At 37.7% G+C, this 24122-nt stretch overlaps 1 protein-coding gene across 2 annotated transcripts; it reads right to left on the minus strand.

Annotated features, from left to right (window-relative positions):
* Positions 1-2296: 2296 nt before the first annotated feature.
* Positions 2297-19546, minus strand: LOC311016739 (scavenger receptor cysteine-rich type 1 protein M130). 2 transcript variants are annotated; one of them, XM_084014659.1, is made up of 20 exons: positions 19425-19546; positions 17033-17344; positions 16763-16867; positions 15901-16098; positions 15544-15735; positions 15300-15454; positions 14281-14425; positions 13772-14080; positions 13037-13339; positions 12048-12344; positions 11169-11462; positions 10524-10829; positions 9922-10197; positions 9268-9440; positions 8988-9096; positions 8639-8806; positions 8132-8227; positions 6993-7130; positions 6488-6662; positions 2297-3246 (listed from the first exon to the last, which is right to left on the minus strand). In XM_084014659.1, exons 1-20 carry the CDS (start codon positions 19483-19485, stop codon positions 3225-3227), a joined length of 3834 nt encoding a protein of 1277 aa, XP_083870785.1. In that variant the 5' UTR covers positions 19486-19546; the 3' UTR covers positions 2297-3224. The 2 variants fall into 2 exon arrangements, with proteins under 2 accessions (XP_083870785.1, XP_083870784.1); XM_084014658.1 differs by lacking the exon at positions 2297-3246 and adding an exon at positions 4478-5284.
* Between the last annotated feature and the right edge of the window lie 4576 nt (positions 19547-24122).

Consider the following 24122-nt stretch of genomic DNA (forward strand, 5'->3'; position numbering starts at 1 on the left):
TTGTGATTTCTTTTAATAGGCTAGATTTTGAGATTAAATGTTCCATTGCAAAAATAAATCATAAATAGGTGGGTATACTGACATGACAAAAAAATATATATAACAATACAATCGATGTATTAAAAATCATTGCAAAAGTGTGCACAGGTGACGGCAGGTTTGTTTTTGTAAACTGTATCTTCCTCACATGTGATTGTTGTATCATTGTTGGCCATGCTGAATAAAAAATAGGAAGAACCATGTTTCAGATGTCTGAGTTTCTATTTCACTCAGTTTTTAAACCACCTTTCACCTTATTCACTAGCCCTATTCAGCCCCTTTATATTTAATAATCTCTTGGCAACCCACAGGTGATTTCAGGACAGCGTCTGCCTCCGACCCAAACTTGGCCTGGAGCCCAATCCTGCTTGGCCCCCTCATGCTTTACAACATATTTTGGGCATTACACTAACCGGGGTCATCTTTCAGCTGACCTCTGGGCCCGGCAGCACATCCAGGTCTGTCATACAAACACTAATAGAGCCAAGTAAATCTGACCACAAAGCCACACATAAACACAGCAACAGAACCAGTGTGTAAATATTACAACAATGTTTAGCATGCCTATTCATTGCAACATAGCATTACAACTAGTCTATTAATCTTGTGGATTAAATGAAAAATATCGCCTTACAAAAGTACTTTAAAATAGATGTTATTACAGATTTTGTCTTGTTTTGTTTTGACTTTTGCGCATATGAGTCAGAGATAATGCTTTCCTGACAACTCTATGCTCTAACTCTTAGTGGTCGACTAAATAGATGCAATTCCAGGAAACTTCATCTAAGTCTTATCAGCACACGATTTCCTTTCCTGAAATATCATTTCATGCTGTCATGAGAGGGTCTGTGGTCAGAGACTTTCCACTTTAACTTATCTACAAAGTCATCGTGTTTCAGATACTTGTGTAAATATAAAGCATGTGATTAAATAATTGTGCTCTGTGAGATAAGTACACATATTCTGGAAAGGCCCATTTCTGGCCCAATGTTAGCAAGAAAGACTGGAGAGATTGTGCACAAATCACAATATAAATGATTTGCTTTAAAATTAAATACAACCACATTATAGTGTGTTATGAACCATTTATTAAATGTTTTTCTACTGCTTTCACATGCTAAATACTGGGACTGAAATTACCAGTTAAACACCGGGACAGAGGATGTTGTATGCGGTACATATTGTTAGATTTGGCAAATTTGTGATAATAAATATACATAAACATAATATAAATTATTGAATTGAGTTGCACCATGGTTTCCCTCAAACACCTTAAAGGGAACCCCAAAATTATCATTTGTATATCAATGACTTAACTTTTGTTGAAAATAGCCTGACTTGAAGTTATTGGGGCTGTGTCGAACAACAGCAAAACTATAGCAAAACATCCGTTTACACAATAAATCATAGTCTCATTTATGAAGTCGATTTAAGAATTTAAGTTTACACGGGTGAGTAATGACTAACAAATGCAATACGAGTGTTTCAATGCAAACTAGTATCGCTGTTACGAGTCTTATTCGTCCGCATTAATGATTTTAACATAATCTAGGTTTACAATTGTTTGTGCAGAATGTGTCTAAATTACTGCAACTTCTCTGTTGTTCCTGTACCAAGTGAGGTAAAGGTTTTATCACAATAAGACATTCACACAACATGTGATTTGATCCAATATAATAATAATCAATAATAATAACAATACTAATAATAATTAATATTATTATTATAATTCTGTTCATTTTTGCCCACTTGCCTTTGAGTAATTTTATATTTGAAAATGACAAAATGATCTCCCTTCTCTTTGGCGCCCCTTGGTAGAAGTTTAAGGGTTATATTCGATAACTTAAGCCTTAAAATCATGCCTGCTCCTGGATATTTGTTTGGTAATAATCTTAAGCTAAAATGACTTCCACACACAGTGAGAACATGCCTTTATGATTCTAGATACAAAGCCTGTCTAGAGGTAATGGGACATCTTCATAGTACAATGTGTTACCGTTGCAGGATGTGTGGAGCACATGTTGAATCAAAAGATATTGAGAAGTCATGTCTTTGAAGTTTGGATTAGATAATTCAGCCTCCTGTTCTCCCTCATTTTCTACCCGCTCTCTCTCAACTATCCCAACTTAATGCTTCCCCTTATCCTAACTTAAACCTTAAAACCAAATCCGAACCCTCAAACAGGCCTTGGAAGGTCTGTCCCAAAAAGAGGACCTCACTCAAAGGTCCTCACATTGAAGGTCTAAAAATCACTAAGATACACACACACACACACACACACACACACACACACACACACACACACACACACACACACACATCCAGGCATTCTGGATGGCACCAGGGATTCTGGGAGCACTATTAATAATACCATATTGTTTGTTATGGAAAATCACCACAACTGGGGCCTTTCTCTCAGTCGTTGACTCTCACGTCTGTTACCTCCATTAAAAGGTCTTATGAGGTGGCTGAAAAAAACTTTTATCAACATTGATCTGTGTTTGAAGACAGATAAGGGTGTTCCGGATGAATATTTCAAACATTACGAATGAGGGCTGAATATAAAAAGTTCAATTTAAAAGAGTGACACTGATGCAAAATACTTTTGTAATATAATATAATAGACTAAGCACTAAAACTGAACATCACACAAGATAACGAAGGTGTGCCTTTGGTCCTCCATACAGAAGCATATCACATCCTGATTGTCTTGTGTATATACAGTGAGATCTGATAACTGAAATATTGCTGTGCACATTAATGCGTAATATTATTTACATCCATAAAATAGTTGAGAGTTGCCTCTGTTGTTCTCTACATGTCCCCCAACATTATTGTTGACAGCTGCAGCGATCAATAAAATTAATTGGTGAAGTTTGTGTGCATGATGTGCAAAATATTGTTTCTGAAACCACGGGAGGAAGGGAGCACAAGCACAATTTCATCCGCTAAACATTTCACCTAAGTTGAATTGGGTGATGATCTTACACTAAAATCTCTGATGTTGGTGTGTCCCATCATAACCTTCAGCAATGCAATAATAAAAAAAATGACATTGAAAGAGAGCAAAGTTTGTAAAATGATTGTCAGATCATCCATCCATCCATCGTCTACTGCTTATCCTGTATTCAGGGTCGCGTGGGGGCTGGAGCCGATCCCATGCTGTCATTGGGCGAAGGCAGGGTTCACCCTGGACAGGTAACCAGTCTATCACAGGGCCGATTTGTAGAGACAAACATGTCTTGTCAGATCAAATATTTAAAAATATTTAAAAAATAAAGGTGTAGTACATTCTCCAATAAACTACATCCCCATCGTGGTTTATTCCTTATGTAATATATTCTTTTCCATGGATAATGACAAGTCCTATACTTTTTTTTGCATATGTTGTTGAATAGGTATATGATATGACTGGGAATCTAAGAGGGTTAAAGTGGCATTTTTCATTTCGGCTCCACTTTAAACAACAAAGCACTGGTGACACCAGGGTCAGAGAGTTTGTTCACAACAGCTTTGTTGCCACCAAAGAGGATTACCTATTAGAATTTATTTCAACTAAACAAAATGCGTACTGAGTCTGAATAAAAACATTTCCTCTTTCACTTCCAGAACACTTTGTGTTTGCTGTATCTATTTCAGCTTCAGCTACGCAGCAGACTTAATCCTACATCGTGATCCCTCATCAAGGCCGCTGACATCGAGGCTGGGTGCGATGTTTACATATCATGCAAGGGCTGCTGCTTTCAAATGAGTCCCTTTGGGTGTATCGTTGGCTCTGTGATCTCAGCAGCCCTTGGCTAACTCCGGACTAAACATGTGAGGCCCTAGCAGGTCTGTCAGTCTCTTGGAAGCAGCACCAGTATGTCTGTGGGTCCCTGACGGATGGCCGGAGTCATGTTAACATTTGTAGCAAGCAGCTGCTCTCTTTCTCTATGTCTCGACCACTGGGGGAAATGCATAAGTAATTATAGAGAATGTTAAAGTAAACAAGGATGAAACTGTATTCAAAATGTTTGTGGTGAAGTGTTTCGATTGATTTCTTTCTTCTTCTTTTTTTGTCATCCGGGATCATCTGTGTACTGTAAATGCTAGACAATTTATTCATTATAAATCAACAAACCCTTGAAAACCCACAGTGGCACAGATTCACAGGCACTTCAAATATTCTGGAAATTTCCTTCTAAACTTTTCTTCTTTTTTTTTTAAATTTGACATTATTGAAGATGAGACCAGCAATGAATTTCAGGCAATCTTCAGTCTTTCTACAAACGATGTCTTGTGAAGAAAATGGCTTATTGTGCTGTGTATCAAACTATATTTGACATATGTAACATACAGTTTGATACTCAACATCTGAGCCATTTCTGAAATCCCAGGAGTCTCTGAGGCACATGAGACGCGAGGAGAGGATTAAACGTGGTAACACAGGGCACACATATTTCGTCTCAGTAAAGATTTTAATGTTGTGCTGAACAAAACTGCTGGCTCTCACAAAGGAGCAGTGCCACGAGATACAATAACTGCTACACAGCTGCTATGATGCACTGACTGAATTTTCACCTCTAAGATATACAGTGACTTTACAAGAATAAAAAATAATCTCTCATATAACACACCATGAAATACTTTTTACTAGTTAAATGTAATTTTGACAATGAATACATAAAAGTACATTTATGGCTAACTCTATTCCACACTCATGTCTGTATGTATGATGATTGTGAAGCTAGAACCAGGAGATGGTTAGCTTAGCATAAAGACTGAAAGCAGGGGGGAAACCTACCAGCCTACCAGCACCACAAGTTTTTTCAGTAAAGATGATACATTGTACTGAAAAGTTTCTGAGTCAAACCGTCCATTAGCGACCTTCGATTGTCTTGAAACTTTAAGTCAAAGCCGTCGTTTGTTGTTTTAAGAGGCTAGATCTGTTAGAAACTGTGTGCTCCTGTTAACAATAAAATCATCAACACATTGGTCGAATAAATATGAATGGTGGTGACACAGCAAAATAAAGTCACACCCACAAAGCAATGGTAAATGGGAGAGAAAGGTTTGGCGAGGGGTGCTATAACGCTCACGCCCGGAGGAACAAGCCACCTTCGCTCCGGGGCTTTTGCGACCGACCTAGAGCCGTTCGTGGTGCACGCCCACGGGGGAAATGCACCCAGAAGGGGCCAGAGTCCCGGAGAGAGGTCCCACGAAGGGAGGCTCCCAGACCACCTGGCCATCGCTGTGCACACCCCGCCTGTTGAGAAGTGTCAAAATATTTAGGATTATTTCAGAATAGTCCAAGATCATTCGGTTCAAAACAAAAAAGTCCGATTCGGGTACAGCTTTACTGCTGGTAGGCTTCTGTTACCTGCAGGCAAATCTTTCCATGTTTCCAGTCTTCATGCTAAGCTAAGCTAACCAGCTGTCGGCTGTAGCTTCGTATGAGAGTGGTATTGCTTTTGTCATTTATCTCTCAACAACTATTCCTTTAAAAACCATAATGCGACCGTAAAATCTCAACTCCTATAAATTTAGAAATAAACAATGAAACCTTAATATCAGTTTACTGTATCAGCTGTCATACAATGAACATTTATTTAAGTGTGGCTATTTCTGTGCTTTATTTTTTACAACTGCTCTCATATAATATTGTGGTAATCCCAGAAGGTTTCTAAAGCAACCATTGCATATACATCAAATGTGTTTGAACAAACAAGAAAAAGAAATCTATGCTCGTAAAATATTCTAAGCACATTACCTAAAAGCCATACGATCAACAATAGGCGGTAAATCTTGGAACCAACACAAGCAAAAAAAAGAAAAATTGAACGATACAAGGAGGCAATTACAATTCATGCTTATCACTCTAAATTGGTATTACTTTCATTTTGTACATTTGCAGAGAAAATACATTTTCCCCACCTGATTTGATTGCAGGTTTACACTTTGCATGTGATTATTGACAATATAAGAGATAAAGCAGGATTTTACAGGAAATGTCTAAAGGTGTGTTCACACCAAATATGGAGGGAATTTGAAGGGAGGTTGGAATTATTTCCGCATCCTTTTTATTTTATTTATTTATTTTTTTGTTTTTTTGTTTTTTGCAATTACATCACAGCAAAATTGCATAAGTGATGCAAATAAAAAAATGATCCCATGAAGAAACACAAATGATCTTGATCAACGAAAATTGTTTTGGTGTGAACACAGCATGAGATTATTTATAAACTATACAATCTTGTCAGGTTTGAACTAATCAAAGTATGCATTATTCATGTGGTCATTAATTTTAGCCACTTCAGCACATTTCCACTGCTTACAAAAGCTATTTACTATAATACATGTGTGTCCATTTGTCGTTTGGACTTTTATCAAGTTTGTTTTCGCCAGAGTTAATTGGACCTATAGGTTGTGGGGGGATCTGATTTGCCATCTTAACCCAGGTTTGGCTCACCCGTCTTGGTCTGGCACCAGATAGTCCTCATCACCCAGCACTGAGACTTGAGCTGCGTGGCTTTCAGGTGTGGTTTGGGGGCCGTCATGAACTTCAGCTTTAGTCTGAGTCATATCAGGAGCTTCAATGTCGTCATAATTCTCCTGCGGGTCATCAACCTCGTAGGTCACCCCATCTGTGAAAACAGTGACATGTTCAAATTTGCTGACGTCAGCAATGTGAGAGGCAGTGACGTTGTTTTAGGGGGGCTGGAGCTATCCTAAATTGACATACATACAAAATACAGTTATTTGGGTAAAGTTCATATTTATGTTGTCAGGTTTCAAATCAGTCTTGGTTTATTCTACTGTATACTTTATGACAGGGAAATTACTGAGTAAAATCACACTCTGATTGAACCAATCTACAGTAATTGGTGTAATTAAATGACATTCTTTAGACCTACATCTTATCTAATGGAGAGAGGAATTAGATTGTGAGTGTTGGTATGAGTGTATGAGCGAACCCTCGCAGACGTAGTCGGCACCAGCGGTGCTGGCCTGAGGTGTCAAGGGCTGAGCCATGTCATCGATGTCGTCGTAGGGAAAGGAGGAAGTGCTCCGAGCGTCGTTCTCCGTGATGACTTCAGCCTCCGATATGAACACTGCATGAACAACAGCAACAAAACACTTTCACAGATCTGTTCCGGTGAACATGAACCCATTCAAATAAATTCACTCATAAAATAAAGTAAAATTAGAGGGATGACATTGAAACAGCTATATACAATATATACATAACAACACCTTAGATTATATTTTATAATCTAGATAATACAGTGTGAATTGTATATAGTATCAAGGATAGGTATGAATTATACACAATAAACTTAAATTATCTAATATAATATATTGCATGTATAAGTATATGTAAGATACACACTATACAGTTATATTAGAATACTTTTTAGTACAAACAATGGGATTCAGAGATAATACTTATAATGGCACAATGATAGTAAAAAATTTGTGATGGAGGATTAATATACAGTGATCGAAATAACATAATGCAATTTAAAATAAAGTACTGCCTTCTGAAGAATAATACCCACATCATGGTCAATTACATTTGCAACATTGTGTGATATTACCTTTCAATATCATGTTTAATTATTACTTTTGATTACTTTTTCAACATCAAGGAATATATTACTCTCTATCATGCGCGGTATTACTTTTCTATTTTAGGTAACTAATTGTACTCTTTACTTATTATCAGATTTTTATCTTATCTTTTCTATTAAGCACATGCGTTGGTACTCTTTGTTATACACTTTATATTTTTCTCATTTTGTATTTTTTTGTTGTGGTAATTTTCTTTGATATTTTAGTTCATGTGTTTTATGAATTTTAGCTTACTGTTATTGCTATTCTTTTTTGCTTTGGTGTTAAAATTAATTATTACTTATTTTTTGTTCACATTGTTTTTGACTCTTATATTGTGAAAATGTTTAGGGCAATATGTGGCACAAGCATTTTCTTTGGGATGAACTAAAAGCAACCTTATTTTACATCGCTTCTTATACTGCTGCACACATTTGAAAACTGATGATATACAAGTGCAGTTAAGGAAGTTACAAAAAAATTAATATCTTTTCAGACTCACTGCCACGATTCAATTCCTCCATTTCACTTGCTTTGCCTATGACATCCTCAAAGTTGCCGCTTTCAAACTCCACGTCTTTTCTTGACGACATTCTCGCTGCACCAAAAGAGCAAAAGATATTTACTGCCACTTGACATACAGCTGTTCCACAGTATGAGGATAGCCACAAAATACACACATACATTTGTTACATTCTTCTTTAATGACTGTAAGATGTTTTCTTCCAAGTAAGCATTGGTGTGGTGCAATTCAAAACATTTAAGAGCTAGAGAAAAGCAGCCATTAATTAAAATGCATCATACAGCAGTCAGACTATCGTCAGCGTGCAGAAAGACTGGCATCTAGTGGGAGACGGCTCTATTACAACTTTTTCATTACACTGGGAGGATCAGGATGCTTGGATTTTGTCTTGTCTGTCGGAATGGTACACTAATCAAGACTTTCCTTCAAAGTGAGAGAACTTATCAATATTTAATTGTAACAGAAGTGTAATAGAATAATACTCACACGAAACATTCATGGCATTCTTGCCCGTCTTGGCTCTCTTGAAAATGCAGATTCGTAGAAATATGATGATCAATATCACCAGAACCAGAAGCAATCCTACTCCCAGGATAATAAGCACTATGGGGGTCGTGGTGAGTTTGATGATGGGGGGTGGTCGGCCCTCATACCCTGAAATCAAACACAGCCACAATGACTTTTCTGGGTGGGGACGCTTGATTCATCTCGTTATTCTTTGCCACAGTACTCAAATCAGAAATTGATGTTCATTCAAAAAGCTGATTTCTGTGTAAAATAACTGAATGGATATTTTGGGGACAAGCATTGGGAAAGGGTTAATGGATTTGGTTACCATTACAGTAGATCTCAGCTGGTTTGACCTTTCCACACGACTGCTTCTTGACACAGTACTTGATGTCCAGGTTAACTTGGGTGCATTCCAGCGTTGTTTCCAAGTTGAGCTTGTAATTTAAAATAAGTACGGTACCTTTAAATTGCAGCCATGTAAAAGTCTGACATCTTACAATGAGGGTTAAATGATTTACGAGAACAACATATCGTGATATATCAGAAAAAGATCACATGATATCACAATGCTTATTAGACTAATGAATGGCACATTGCCGATTTACCGATTCATTGTAGTTATCCGGCGAAATGCTGTGATTGTGACCACTGCAACCAAGCTCTTTACACAGCATTTCCTTTAGTTCTGACTTCAGGGGACACACTTTTCTCCGCTTATTTCCATAGTTTACTTCAATCTGTCCTCCACATTTTTCTGTGGTGTTGAAGATGATATTGCCTGTAAAAATGATGATAGAAAATAAATATGGAGTTTTTTCACACAGGAAAACTAACCCAATATAAAATGTTAATTTGTTAACTTTAGAGGTGTAGGCAGCTAGGCTAGCTGTTTTCCGCTGCTCCTCATATTTATGCTAAGCTAGGCTAAACTTTTCCTGGCTACAGGTGAAACGAGAGTTGCATCAATCTTTTAATCTAACTCTCAGGAAGAAGAGCGAAGGGTAAGTGCATTAGCTGCAAAGATGCTAAGATGAATGTCAGTTTCAGAGGATTGCCTGACATTTTAAAATCTACTCCAAACATGGTTAACATTACTTTATAATAAAAATAAATCATTAACAGAAGGAAAAAGCATCAACAGAGATTAAAAAAAAATCCTGATAAAATAATTATTATAAAATAATAACAGTGACACAAAATAGTGACATATTTTGTCTATTTGAAATAACACTTGTCAAACCACAAGCATACATACTTACGAACACAGTTAACAGACACCAAATGGCCAACACACGTTCCCAGAAATCTCTTGCACTGGCCAATTCCATAGTGGTTTTTCTCACAGTGGACATGGTGGTACTCTTTATGTAGGTTTGCGGTTTTACCCGTTAAGGTACCCTTAACAGCGTTGCCGCAGCTCTTTTCTTGGCAAACCAAGTCTGAATCCGTGTCCTTCCAGTGTTTGGCACAAACTTCAATGTCATTTATCGTCAATTCACCATGACATGACTCTGAAAGTTTGATCTTGGGCTCATCTAGAAATGAGAGCAATAAAGAGACAAGACCAAATATTAAAGCAGCAATGACAAGTTGCGCCTGCTGGAGTATTTGGTTAGCTAAAGTCTCAATTATAACCCTTTGCAGAGAGACAGTCTAGCTTTTTCCTTTTGTTATTCTGTGTCATTATGCCAAGCTAGGCTAAGCTAACCGTCTGCTGGCGGTAGCCTTATATTTACCAACATAAAAAAGGTATCAATATTCTCATCTGACACTTGGCAAAACCGCAAATATGCAATTGATATAATTGTGACGTAGCCTATCTACAGCATTTAAAAAAATAAAAAGCAAAAATTGATTTTACCTTGACACTCAACAAAGAGCTGATGCTTTGATTGACCTTCCTTTGAGGAGAAGGTTTCCTTTTCACAGTCCCAAATGTTTTCTGGATTCTTTACACCTGCACAGCTGATGTTTGTGGTCCAGAGCACATCCGATGTCGTTGTATAATTTGACTTCAATTTGCCACATTTCAAATCCGTGCAAAGTATCTCCCCCTCAGTTTCTGTCCAGCGTTCAAAGCAAATAGCACTTTTCTTCTGCTCTGAGTGAACAAACACAGCTCCACTACAGGCCTTCTCACCTTTTGACAGCGCCATCGTACTCCAATCTAAAAAAAAACACAGGGGGAGAGGTGAGTTGAGATTCAAGAAATGCAAAACATACAAAACTTGCAATTATCAAGAACTCAAAGATGCAGATTACATCTTACACACAAACTAGCCAGAATCAGCCCACACTGTAGCCCTCTACCAGTTTAATAATGGCTCTAGCACGTTTGACAGCACGTTTAAAGATCTAGAGCTAATATTTAAATTGTTGTGCCAACAACTTTGATCAAAGTTGCATTCGTTGTTATTTAAGGATTCTGCAGCTGCAGTTTGACAAAGATGATAATAATGAATACATTGAGAAAGTGATACATTTCAGACAAAACCATTCAACATACTGGAGCACTTGAGGCCACCAAGCTCGCAGGTGGGCGTCTCAGACTTGATTTTGTGTGGTGTTAAGGACTTCTCGCCAAACTGTATTTCTTTAATGACATCACCCCCTGCTCGAGGTCCAAAAAAGTCGATCACTTCGGCAGCATCACCACATTTCAGCTCTTCACAGATGGTGTTTTGTGTGTTTGTGTGTTTAAGAGTTTCTTTGCAAACTCCGAGCCACTGGCCTTCATACTGCACGGCCACATTTCCAGAACATTTGTCTCCGTAAGAATCCAATTTGACTTTGACACTACCTGCATCACAACAATAAAAGGTACAGAGTGAGATTAGAAGAGATTGTTATTCATGCCCTTTCCTAATTCAAGAAAACAAACAAAAGAGTGGGAAATAGACAATAATAGACAACATGTTCTGACCCTCAACTCGTAAAATACAGACGTTAGGTACCAAGGTGCCTTCGGTGTCTGTATGAGATGCAACACGTTTTCAAATCAATCCAGATGAAACCCATCCACATTAGTATTAATTGATCAGAGCAACTGACATGCTATCAAGTGAGAGAGTCTACTTAGGGAGAAGGTTAGAGTGAATGTTTCAATCCAACATGGACTTTCACCCAGGAGACTGCTGTTCCTATCATGTGAAACCAAAAATCTAAATTGACTCATTTGACCTTACTTTTGTAACGTACTTCACCAAGTAAAAAAGTTAGATAGGCATGCATTTTACGTAACAAGTATACTGATTTTATCCCAAACCATGATCTTTTACGAAGCTTAACTAATTACTTTTATTGCATAATCCAATTAAAGTAAACCTTTGTGAGAAAGTGTTTGGAAGCACATGTAACAACCATATATTATATTTAAAATCATTACCTGAGCAAACAACAAAGGCTGGATCACAGGTGTTTTTTTCGTCATTTTCACCATTCATGACAAAGTTGCACTGTCTCAGGCTGGTCGTTTCCTTTGTAGTGTGCACACTTTTGACGATTACCTCACTTCTTTCAGGCTTGGTGCTGGTAGGTAGGACTTCCAAACAATTCAGGTCTTTACACAGCATCTTAGAGTTGTTCGGTGTCCATGTGTCTGCACACACACCTCCACACTTCCCGTTCGTACAAACTTTGACAGTCCCCCAACAACTGTTTGTCAGGTTCACTTGGATATTTCCTGTCGTGGCAACCAAAAGCAGTGAGGATTTTATTTGCAAACTTGCATCAGCAGATTAATTCATGATGACTGCAGAGTGATAGGAATGTTTTCAATTGTACCATGAATTTCACATACAAGGTTTGTCAATTCTTATGATCATTGTCCATGTCAAGAAAGTCTCAGTTTGTTTTGTGGTATGGTTTAGGTTTGAGTGAAACCACTCAGTGAACTGCTTCTCTCGTGTCACGCGTGTACGTCACCAACACGGCCGTTAGCTTGGCTTGCTAGACATCTTGCTAGCATGTTAGCTATCTTTCCATCACAAATTAAATATTTTTATCAGGAGAAAGAAGGAGCGAGACCTGTTAGCGTGGGTGACGTTGCATAGTACCAAACACACAGACATCGTACATAGCTTCAGAGAGAGACGCCACATACAACACTTTTGGGTGTCGCTTTCTAATTACGAATTTTCACTCTTATTCGTCAAGTGTTTCACGTCGAAATGCAACTTCATCATGTGTTATTAATGGCACAATTCAAACAGGATCTAAAAAACATCTCTTGCTATTAATTATCGTACATATTTTTTTTCAGAATAAGGTCCCATGGTGGCCCACCAGAATGGGCTGGGCTCAGCCTCTCTATAAAGGATACGTTTTCAAATTCGAAACATTTAATTTCAACGTTTCAGCACCGCGTCACATTACCTGAGCATGTCACATGCGCTACAGTGTTGGTGTGGTTAACTGACTGGCTTCCTTTTTCACAGTCGAACAGAGAATTGGCGTCGGCAGAGCAGTTGTAAGATTCAGCCCAAACATCTTTCGACATATCAGCATTAGAGATGAAGGTGTTGGAGGTGGCATTACCACAGTGGGTCTGCCGACACACTGTGTTTGCCGACTCTTTGTTCCAGTTTGGTTCAGACCCGGAGAGCCAGTGGATTTTGTCACCATGCTCTATCCCCACCATGCCAGAACATTCTCCCTTCAGAAATACCACCTTGTGCCCTGACAGGGACAAAAGAAAGGTAGATGGTTACTATTATTTATTATGATCAACAGGTAACTTGTCCCCCTTCTCCTTCAGGATGCAGGTGGGCTCAAGCCCCCACACAAATGTGAACATGGTTATCAAGCTTTAAAAGTTACTTTTGCTAAAGAATTATGAAAATGGTTAATGTTGTTAGCCAGGATGGGGAAAATAAAGTAAAGCATCTAAACATGTTCTAGTAGGAACCTGAAATACAAGAATGCATCTGAAAAGCAGCATAATCAGTCATCAAACAACAGTTTGAAGGTGATAATATATCAATGTGGTGTTGACAGCTGCTGCCTCCAGGTGGCAAAATAGATAAATCAATCAATTTATGTATTTATCACAGTCTCCACAACAAGAGAAGGTCAAAGGGAAACAAAAAAAACAAAAACAAAAACACTCACCCTCACAGGTTATTCCCACTGCTTCATCCGGTGTTGTAACCGTTGATTTGCCTTTAATACACTGAGATAAGTTGGCGTTAGTGTCGCAATTTACCTTGAATTTCAGAAAATCAGCTGAACCCTTGCTGAATTTTTCAGAGTTGGCGGAATTTGATTTATTCCCACAGCCTATGTGTTTGCAGACAACGTCTGAATTGGTGTTTGACCATGTTGTCAGCTTTGCGACTCTTTGCCATTTTCCCTCATGCTGGATCTCCACTCTCCCGGCACATTTTGAAAGACCGTCCATCAATCTCACGTTCACACTTTCTGTTCAATGACAGCAGGGCAATTGTCAAACATGGCATGGGTGTTTCATATTGCAAACATGAAATAAATCTGTCTGCACAAATACTTTGTATGACATGATGACATCAGACAGCTGTCAAATGTTCGTTTGCTTCCCCTGTGATATTAAAGTTAAAATATAAGGAGGAGACTATGACCATATGATTCCTGCCATATCTCACCTGCACAGACTACTTTAGCGGTGGGGCATGTAGAAGGGTTGACGTTATGCTTGGCTCTACAGTGCCACAGTGAGGACTCGGAGCCTAAGCACTGCACGTTGTCCATCATCCCTTTTCCAGAAGGCCCATTACCAAAACTAACCACCTAGAAGAAAGCATTTATGATAATCTAAGTATCATGTCATTCATTTTTGCCAAATAGATTATGTTGATTGCTTCAAACTGAACAGTATACATTAGGGGAAAAAAACTCTTTGGTGTATTGCGGTTATAGATGAAAGACATAAAAGAAGTATTAGGTATAAAGCTTACTCACATTTCTGTCAAGAGCTATAAGGTTAATAAAAAGATAAGATCAAATTGAGAACCACTCTCATATCTGTATTCATGCTAAGCTAAGCAAAATGTCTCCTGGTCCTAGTGTCATGTGTCGCGGAGAGATGCTCCGCTGCTGGTCGTGTTGATCTTGATAGAACGCTCAGCAAGATAGCAATGAAGCATATTTCCCAAAAATGTCAAACTATTCCTTTACTCATTTCAAGCGATACCATGTAACTTTTTTTTTTTTAAACCCTCTTCTTCATACAACTGAAAAGTTGAATAATGATTGAATTATTACAGTTACAATACACCATAAAACACAACCATGCTTAGGAGTTTTGCTGCTACAGAATTACTTGGTCTGGTATGACCAGTAGCCAATGCGGCTAATGTTGGCTAATATTAGCACAATTCAATTCAATTCAATTCAATTCAATTAACAGTTAGAAAATGTAGCTGGAACTTTTGAGTCTGTAAACTACACCACCAGATAACGCCGCCTCGTTCAGCTTTCTCTCATTGTCCCTTCGGTACGTTTTGAGTTGTCTCATGTCTTGGCAGTGTTCCGCATTCAACAAGTGTTTGCTTTTGTACTCACTTGTTGTTTCCATTTAGCTTATCTCACACGACACATTAAAATGCACATTAAAATGTGTTAATGGAAACACAGCTACAGACATTCGACACAGAAAACTCACACTCCCACAGCCGAGCTCCCTGCAAACCACTTTAGCATTTTTCTTGTTCCAGTCGGTGCCACACACAGGCTGTCTTCTATTATCCACTTCAATATGAACTGTACCATAGCAGCTGCTGGGGTTATTACCGTCCATCAGAACTACTTTAACATTGTCTGTGTAAAATAGAAATACAGGAAAGTGGGTGAATTGTGACGAAAGAAGTTGCTTGTGGAAAAAAAAGCTGTTGAATATTAATTAATACCTGTGCATGTCAGCTGTGTGCCATCGTCATTGTGACTAGAACTGACATTTTTCCCGCAGTGCATTTGCTTGCACCACAAACCAGGATCGGTTTTGGTGTTTTTATAACGGTTCCATGTGCCATTTTCCTCTTTTTCCAGCTGCCCAGAACAGACATTCGATGCATCCCCTCTCAGTTGCACCCTCTCATGACCTATTTAGGAACCATTTTCTTAATTCACAGATGTGTTGAAATTGAGTCAACATGTATAGGTGTGTATGTGTGTGTGTGTGTGTGTGTGTGTGTGTGTGTGTGTGTGTGTGTGTGTGTGTGTGTGTGTGTGTGTGTGTGTGTGTGTGTGTGTGTGTGTGTGTGTACCTGTGCATATGACAGAAGCAGGGTTTTGGCATGAGGCCTGAGTGGCGCACTGCCACAAATCAGTTACATTTGGAACGCCTGTACAGTTGATGCCCTTCTTCTCTGAGTCCTTGAAACTATTCAAAGCTATCCATGAATGCTTCTCCTTGTATGCCCCGCAATCAAGCTTCTTACACAAAAGATTGGCTTGTTCTTCTCCTTGAGAGGAATCACACAAACAGTGTTTAATAATCATCATGCAATTAACATGTCACACTCCCTCAACGCTTTTAACTGTGTCACATACTATTTTAATATTTATTGTTACACACACAAACGAATCAGCATCAACTTGGTCCCTGTTGTGTCCTTGTGTCTTTTGTTGTGTATTGGCTTTTGTCTCGCAATAAATTAATTTAAAAAAATGTTTTGTTGTTATTATAAAAAATGATAACATGAAAAATATATGTATTATGAGTTGGATAGGTTAATTTATGCATGACTCTAAATTGCTCATACTTTTCTTCCTGGAAAAATAAAAGATGTTTTAATCAATTACAACCAACCAATTTTAATAATAACATCATGATCTCCATCCATCAATCAATCAGGACTAGAGAAGGTCGTGAGCTAAACTTTTCAACCATCAAATCTAATTCCTCCCAACGCTACGTCCCGCCTCCCAATCCTGTGTCACTCAAAAATGTGTCACCATATGGAAGATGGTGATGTTTCAGCTCAACTTTACAACTACTTTTTACTGACGTAGAAATTGAATGCACTCCCGAGTGTTTTTACATCGTTGTGTTGTATCCCGCTGGTTACTTCCTTTGCACTTTACATGAACAAAATGTCCTGACTTCTCTTTTTGAATGATGCTTACCCCAGTTTGTATCACAGAAGTAACCCGAATATGTTTTCCCCCCATCGGTGGAGTACTGGACAGCTCCTGCGCAGTTTTGTCCATCAAGGCGTATTTTGATATCATCTAGAAGAGCAAAAATATAAACGTGAGCCAAATACAAATGAAACATCACCAGTATTATCATCATGTAATTTTGTGTATTTTTGATTATTTTTTTTGCAGCACAGATTCTGAAGCTGTACTTCTCAACAGCGCATATACTGTATCTTAACAAGTGCAACGCCTTACTTGAGCATGTGATCTTTTTCAGAGAGCCCTTTCTGAAATAGCTGACTTCCCAACCGGGATATTTACAGTTCCACAGCTGATCCTCCTTTCCTGTGCAGTCCACTTCATTCATCCACACTGTGTCAATGGGCCATGGCGGCACTTTTGTTGAGCTATTCTGCGGTTTCCCACAGTGAGTGCTCCTGCACACCACTTCTTCGATGGCCATGTTCCAGTTTGTATCTCCAACATAGCCCAATACACCATCATGGTAGATGCCAATGTAGCCTTCACATGGGTTGCTTCCATGCTTAAGAATGATCCTGTTTTCACCTGCTTACATGACAGGAGCTGCGTCAAAATATATGTATATATATATATATATATATATATATATATATATATATGCACCGGGGAACATTTTGTCGTCTCATTTATTTATGGGTGAATTTTGCTGACTGTGTTAATTGTTCCATGCCTATTTCTGAGCCCTCGACACACATTTGCTTTGGTAAAATGTAATTTATTGTATTTGTTTTTTACAATATATTTATATATATATATATATATATATATATATATATATATATATATATATATATATATATATATATATATATATATATAAAATATAAATCATTTCTAAATTAATAAAAAAAAAAAATGTTAGGCTATTTAAAGCTGTAGTCTACAATTTGAAAGGTTTGAAAAAAGCATCCCCCCCCCCACACACACACACACACACACCTCCCCTCTGTGCTCCTCCAAGCTCTATCGTTCTCCCCTCGCAGCCTCCCACCTCCCTTTTATTTTATGAAAACAGTTCACTGAAATGTGTTTCTAAAAATATTTTAATGCGAGAAATAAGCTTTATTTTAGATCGGTCAGTTTAAAAGATTATCGAGAGCTTGCGGGAGGCGGCGCCGTCTCTCGACACTCGCCGCGACGGCATTGCACAGCTTCTTACATAGACAATGAATTGGAACATTCCCTCCACTTATGAACTCAGGCAGGACGCCGTTTAGTTTCCCGGTGTGTCCGGGACTTCCACAACATGTACAAAGCAGTAATAGTGTTTAGTACAGCCATGAATGATGACACATTATCGATGTAAATGCAACAGGTGCCGGTCGGCTCACCCCGACTGCAGTACGTCCCCGATCCCAAACTGCTCGGCAATCGCTCGCCACAATTGCCGAGCCATGCGGACCGGATGGCTACTATTGGCTACATTTTTGGCTCAATTGAAAAATCGTAGACTACAGCTTTAAAGGAAGCCTTTATTAAGTTTTTATTGTATTTTCTTCCATTTAGTTATTTCTACTTTGTCTTCTATTTCTTTTCATCAAAAGTACTTTTGGTCAGGGTTAGGGTTACCATGAGGACATTTTTTCCTGATGGTGGAGCTCCTTTGACTTCATTAAAAAATCAACAGTTAGTGCTACAGCTTCAAAGATTTCACCCAAAAAAGCGGAAACAAGGTATCCTCCATGGGAAAAATGTGTACATGTTAAGGGTGTCATTGTTAATTGCCATAATGAAATGATAATTATTTCTTGGTCGAAAAAAAACTCTTACTGAGGAACAAGAGAGAGAATGGTGGTAAATGGAAAAAGCTGGTTGAGCCTTGTTGACAAGGAATGTTCGAGATAGTATGTGATCAATGTAGTGGTATGATTCAAAATAAAATGTTTTAAGAAATATATAAGAGAATAATCTCTTATTGCACTCTGTTCTAAATTATTTTATCCAAAACTATTTAGATAGATTTATAATTAATTAAAATCACATTGCATGAATTGCTTTACGATGACTTTACAAATTTATGACAATTTCATTAAAAGGATAAAATAAAAAACACTTCTTAAATTAAGAGCACTTACTTTATATAAATTAATTTAGAAGACCTGTGCTATGACTTATGTTCATTTTTAATTTCAGTTCAGTTCAGTTTTTTTTACTATAATTTATATTGAAAAAAAGCACTAAGTCAGTCAGTATCACTAAAATGATGCTGACAAAACCGCATTACAATTGTTTCTGAATGTGGCACTTGCACTTTTAAATAATATTTTTAAAAGAATAATAACAGAGCTCTTTATGAGCCCCATTACCCTTTTTTCTTCCATGACTTAGAGTTGAATCTAGTCGATGTATTGCTGCTTCCAGGCCTAATTCTAATATTAACACTTTTACATGACACTCTTATCATCTCATTTGAGCTTTAAACTTCAGCAAATTACCCAACATTTTTTTTTAGATTCAGCAAGATATTTCCTGCAGCACCTGCATGTTCTTAACTTCCAAAACAGCTATCCTTGACTTAAATATAGTTTATGGAAAGGCTAGTCACACACACTATCCTAACTTTTTATTAGTCAGAAATATAAAGAATCTAATAGTTGTAACTTGCCTTGTACCACCAGCGGCTCATTGTGAGCTGTGTAGAGAAGAAGGAGGAGGAACCACATCATCACCACATGATATGTCACGAGAGTGAGACGGGCGAGTGATCAGCTCAGCTTTATACTGCCGAGGATGAGCCACCACACATGCATCTGAGCTGTTGCCTGCATGTGGTACAGTGTTAAAAGGCTTAATGCAAAGGATTTTTTAAAGGCATTTCTGCCCCAATAAATGAATAAATCAGCGGGCGAAGGCTACAAAAATGGGAACACTAAAATTCACTATGATGACAAATGCAACACACAAGTGTACCAAACATGTGGTGTTGCCAAATGTCTTAGACACGGTCCTTACAGTTCATATTAAATGTGCATTAAACATGCAACATGTTAAAGCTTTACAACTGATACACATTGTGTATCTTAAAAAATCTGTTTTTCTCAAAGACTGCACTGGAAGGCTTTAGGTTTTTACATGTTACACTGTGACTATACTAATATTAGTATTCAATTTATTCCAAATCTTAGCATATGATTTAAATCCCCCCCCCCCCCCCCCCCCCCCCCCCCCCCCCCCCCCACACACACACACTTCAAGTTAATACAGTTAATAAATGTCAACGGCTGCTTTAAATATAAAATCTACATTTTAAAAAATAAAAATTTTTCATGATGAAAAGGATGAAATGACTTCTAGTATTAGAGGACTGAACAAAGAGAGAAACTAATTGTATGAATATCCAAAAATAAAAAAATACATTATTCATGACTAAGAAGATATATTAAATTAATCATATGTTTTTGTTTTAATGGAGATCTTAGTCACTATCATTAGACAACATTTTGTGCAGCAAAAAACATCGTTGTATATTTTATTACATTGTTCACTGGCAACACATAAAAAAACAAAAATTACTTATTAGGATAAATAAAAATGCATTTAAAACTTTACATGTCTGCTACTTTCTTGGGCTATAGAAATATACAAATATTGCTTACCACCTATACCGTCAAATAATAATAATACAATTGGCAGTGTCATACAAACGAGTGTTGTCTCCTGAATAAATGCGGTCTTTCTACCATGTGAAGAGGGAAAACTCAGGTATTCACACAATTTGTGCTGAAGTTGTTTCTTCAGGCAAAATAGATTTGGTGTTTAAACTTGGTTAATATGTGAAAACTTTTCAGAGCATCTGAACATCTTCCAGTAATTCTGACATCAGAGATTAAATCTTCAAATACAATGATTCATCTTTGAGGAGCAACGCACCCAGCAGTCATCAAGGGAGCCAAATGTCAATTTACACCAGAGAATGTCAAGCTATTAATATTCTTACAACTTATTATTTTACAGAGAAAAGAAGAAAGACAAACTGTATTATCAAAAAGCTAATCTCTGAACTATAAAATGCACAGAGAGATCCAAAAATAAATATCTGGCTTCCTCAGCAGAGAGATCAAGCCTTAATTTAACACGACAGAAATGGAATTCAACTTGAATTAATTTTGACATTTCTTGAGCTATAATGACAAAGACAACACATGCGTATCAATAACTCAGATGTCCCCCCCCCCTCACCATTTTTTTGTTTGTTTGTTTTTTGTATAGCACATTTCAAATCTAATGCTATAATGTGTTTGGCAGAAGAATAAAAACTGATGAGTATAACATGTTACAACAGAAGAAAGTTGCCAAAAAAAACAGTTCATTCAGATAGAGTATGATCCAAGAATAAAGACACTTAGAAACCAGGGGTCCGTTTCACAAAGCAGGTTTGGTGAAAACCTTGAGTTAGTTAACCCTGAGATGAGGGAAACTCTGGTTTTTCGGTTTCACAAAGCCAGTTCAGCATAACTCTGAGTCAGTTACCATGGTAACATACTCCATGAACCTAACCTGCTCGCTTGCAGGTTTTCTTCAACAAACCGTGAGTTTCTCCCTACATGTCTCCGCCTTTTTCCGTAATCTGAACCAACTCTGAAAAAATGTGCCGTCCTTTTATCGTCAACCTAATCGATATGGAAATAAAAGTGATTCTAGCAGCTTTACTTCGGGAGAGAATTTTGATTACCTTTCCTTCCAATCACATTAATATTATCTAAACAATATTCTCCGACATTTTCAACATTACATATCGCGGACATAATCCGCAACCAGATTCTTTGCGGAACTAGCGTTTTTGTGAACGGGAGATTTATGAAATGTTTAAGTACATTTCTGTGTTGAAATACCTGCTTATATTTACTGTTTAATATGTGAAATATGATTAAAATCATATGCCTTAGTCAACGTATTTTTGCAATATTCTTATGCTTAATTTTCAACTGAAGACACTTTCTTTCTATGCCTGGGGGGATTACACCCAATGAAAGAATTTATTCATTGCACTACTTCGTGAGCTACGGGAGTTGAACCCCTGTCGCCTGCACCGTGGGCCACATTGCTAACCATCACACCATAGTGTCGCTCTGCAAGGCGTAAAAAAATAAAGACTTATTACCTTTAGATCAATAGACTGTTTCATTCAGTTATACACATTAGATCGGGCAGTAATTGTCTGCCACACCAATTATCGCTACTTGATGCAGTTACGTTGCTCCGCTTTCTCAGGATGAGCTAATTTTCTACATAAACACTCAATAATATCTAATAACGCTCTCCCAGTTGCCATGGTGAATCGTAGTATCGGAGCTCCATTGATGATGGCTTTGTAGAGTCTGCAGGCACGCGCGTAACTCAGTTTACATACTCAGAGTTGACTTGAACTAATTCAAAACCGCTGTTCTGAAACAGAAAACTCAGAGTTGCCCATCTCAGAGTTGATCAACTCAGAGTTCAGGGTTAGGTTCAGAGTTTGTTGAACCTGCTTTGTTAAACGGGCCCCAGGTCTACAGCAACAGAGGGTCTCAGCGTTTTGTGTCTTCATATTTGATTATGAAATAAAAGAAATCCAAGTCCACCTTCCCAAATAAATGATAAAATATAATAAAATATCAGGATAAAAAAAGGGAAAGAATTGCAGATATTTGTAATATCAGTGTTAGCTGTAATGACCAAAATAAATAATCAGCTACATTTTTTTATTCAAAGAAACAATAAAAAAAATAAAAAACACAGCCAGCCCGATACACCCAGAGCTGACAGTCAAAGGTTGCCAGTGTAGTGAATAACTATCCATGCATGTCGGATGTCTAGAGGCCAAAATTGGGAACGTCCATCCTGGCTGAACCTTTAGCGATGTCTGATGAGTATTTAGAAACCTGAAGCAGTTCAAATAAGTCACTCACTCATAGGGGCGCAGAAACCAACATACAAGTTAAAGCTGAGTGAATTTAACACACAGTGAGCACCTTATCTCTAAATCTAAATGTAGACAGCAGAACTGAGCCCCTTCTACAAGTGTGTGTGTGTGTGTGTGTGTGTGTGTGTGTGTGTGTGTTTTCCCCAAAAAAAAGAAAGAGAAAACCACAAAAATTGTGAAGCAAGACCTTTTCTTCTTCCTCCTCTTCTTACAAGCTCTCCGATTTGTGATTTGGGTCACGATGGTTTGTAATTTTTAAATTAATTAAATGTAATTTTATTTATAGTGTCTATATATATAGCTGCACGGTGGTGTAGTGGGTAGCACTGTCGTCTCACAGCAAGAGGATCCCGGGTTTGATTCCCGGGTCAGGCCCAGGTTCCTTCTGTGTGGAGTTTGTATGTTCTCCCTGTGGGTTCTCTCTGGGTTCTCTTTTATTTTATTTTTTTCTGGATATATTTTCTGGATTTCTGGATCTTACTAGGAGCCAGTGCAGAGAAGCTTATACAGAAGAAATGTGATCCCTTTTTCTGGTTTTAGTCAGAACACACGCTTTTAAGTTTTAAGGGATTCATTGAAACAGCCTGATAATAAGGAATTGTCAATGCTGTCTGGATTAAGGTTTGGGATTTGAGTTTGCAGGTGCAAACTGAAAAACCTAACGGAGCTACACAGGCCTGTGGCCCTGTGGTCCCAGAGTTCTAGCACACCAGTAATTAAAAGATTGACCTCATTCATATGCAAATCACAAAACGTCTTTACTAAGTTGTTGAGCAACAGACTAACGTTGTGTTTTTCTTTTATTATCAAGTAAGCATTTCTCAGCAACGGAGGACAAATCCAGATCCTAATGTATCCTAATGTACACCGTAAAATTCCTGCAATATAAATGTTACTCAAGTAAAAAGTAAAAAAGCATCAAATGTAAACCTACCTAATTCAGAACTATTACATATAATTTATGACATATCATTATTACATTTTACTTTTGCCATTTGTGAAGTTGGAAAAATGATGTAATCCCATATTTAGCATATAAGAAGTACATCAACATTTGAATGGTTATAACACTATAATGAAGTCGTAGGCAGATGTGTATTTACACTATCGCTCAAATTCAAACCACCATCACTAACGCCGGGTGATTTTTACCCGAGATAATACACCCAATAAAAAGTACTTGTCATTAAAATATATCAAAACATGACAAATTTGAGTAGTGTTCTTTTATTTTAAACCGTGTCATGTCTAACAAAATGAAAGAAAAGCATCATGAGGGGACCATATAAAAATGCTCCAAAATTACTGGAAAATTAGGAATTTGGGAACAAAAAATTCCTAAAAAAAAAAGATGGAAACTTGGTTTTTGGTCCACCTATTCCTGGGATATTTGAGACTTCC

The sequence above is a fragment of the Eutrigla gurnardus genome (assembly GCF_963514095.1).
Source record: "Eutrigla gurnardus genome assembly, chromosome: 8".
NCBI lineage: Eukaryota > Metazoa > Chordata > Actinopteri > Perciformes > Triglidae > Eutrigla > Eutrigla gurnardus.

Coding starts and splice junctions, on each gene's coding strand:
- LOC311016739 (XM_084014658.1), bottom strand. CDS start 19,485: ATGATGTGGTTCCTCCTCCTTCTTCTCTACACAGCTCACAATGAGCCG. Junction 14,081..14,280: donor CGCTAAAGTAGTCTGTGCAG/GTGAGATATGGC, acceptor GTCATTGAACAG/AAAGTGTGAACGTGAGATTG. Junction 9,097..9,267: donor CGGATAACTACAATGAATCG/GTAAATCGGCAA, acceptor TTAAATTACAAG/CTCAACTTGGAAACAACGCT.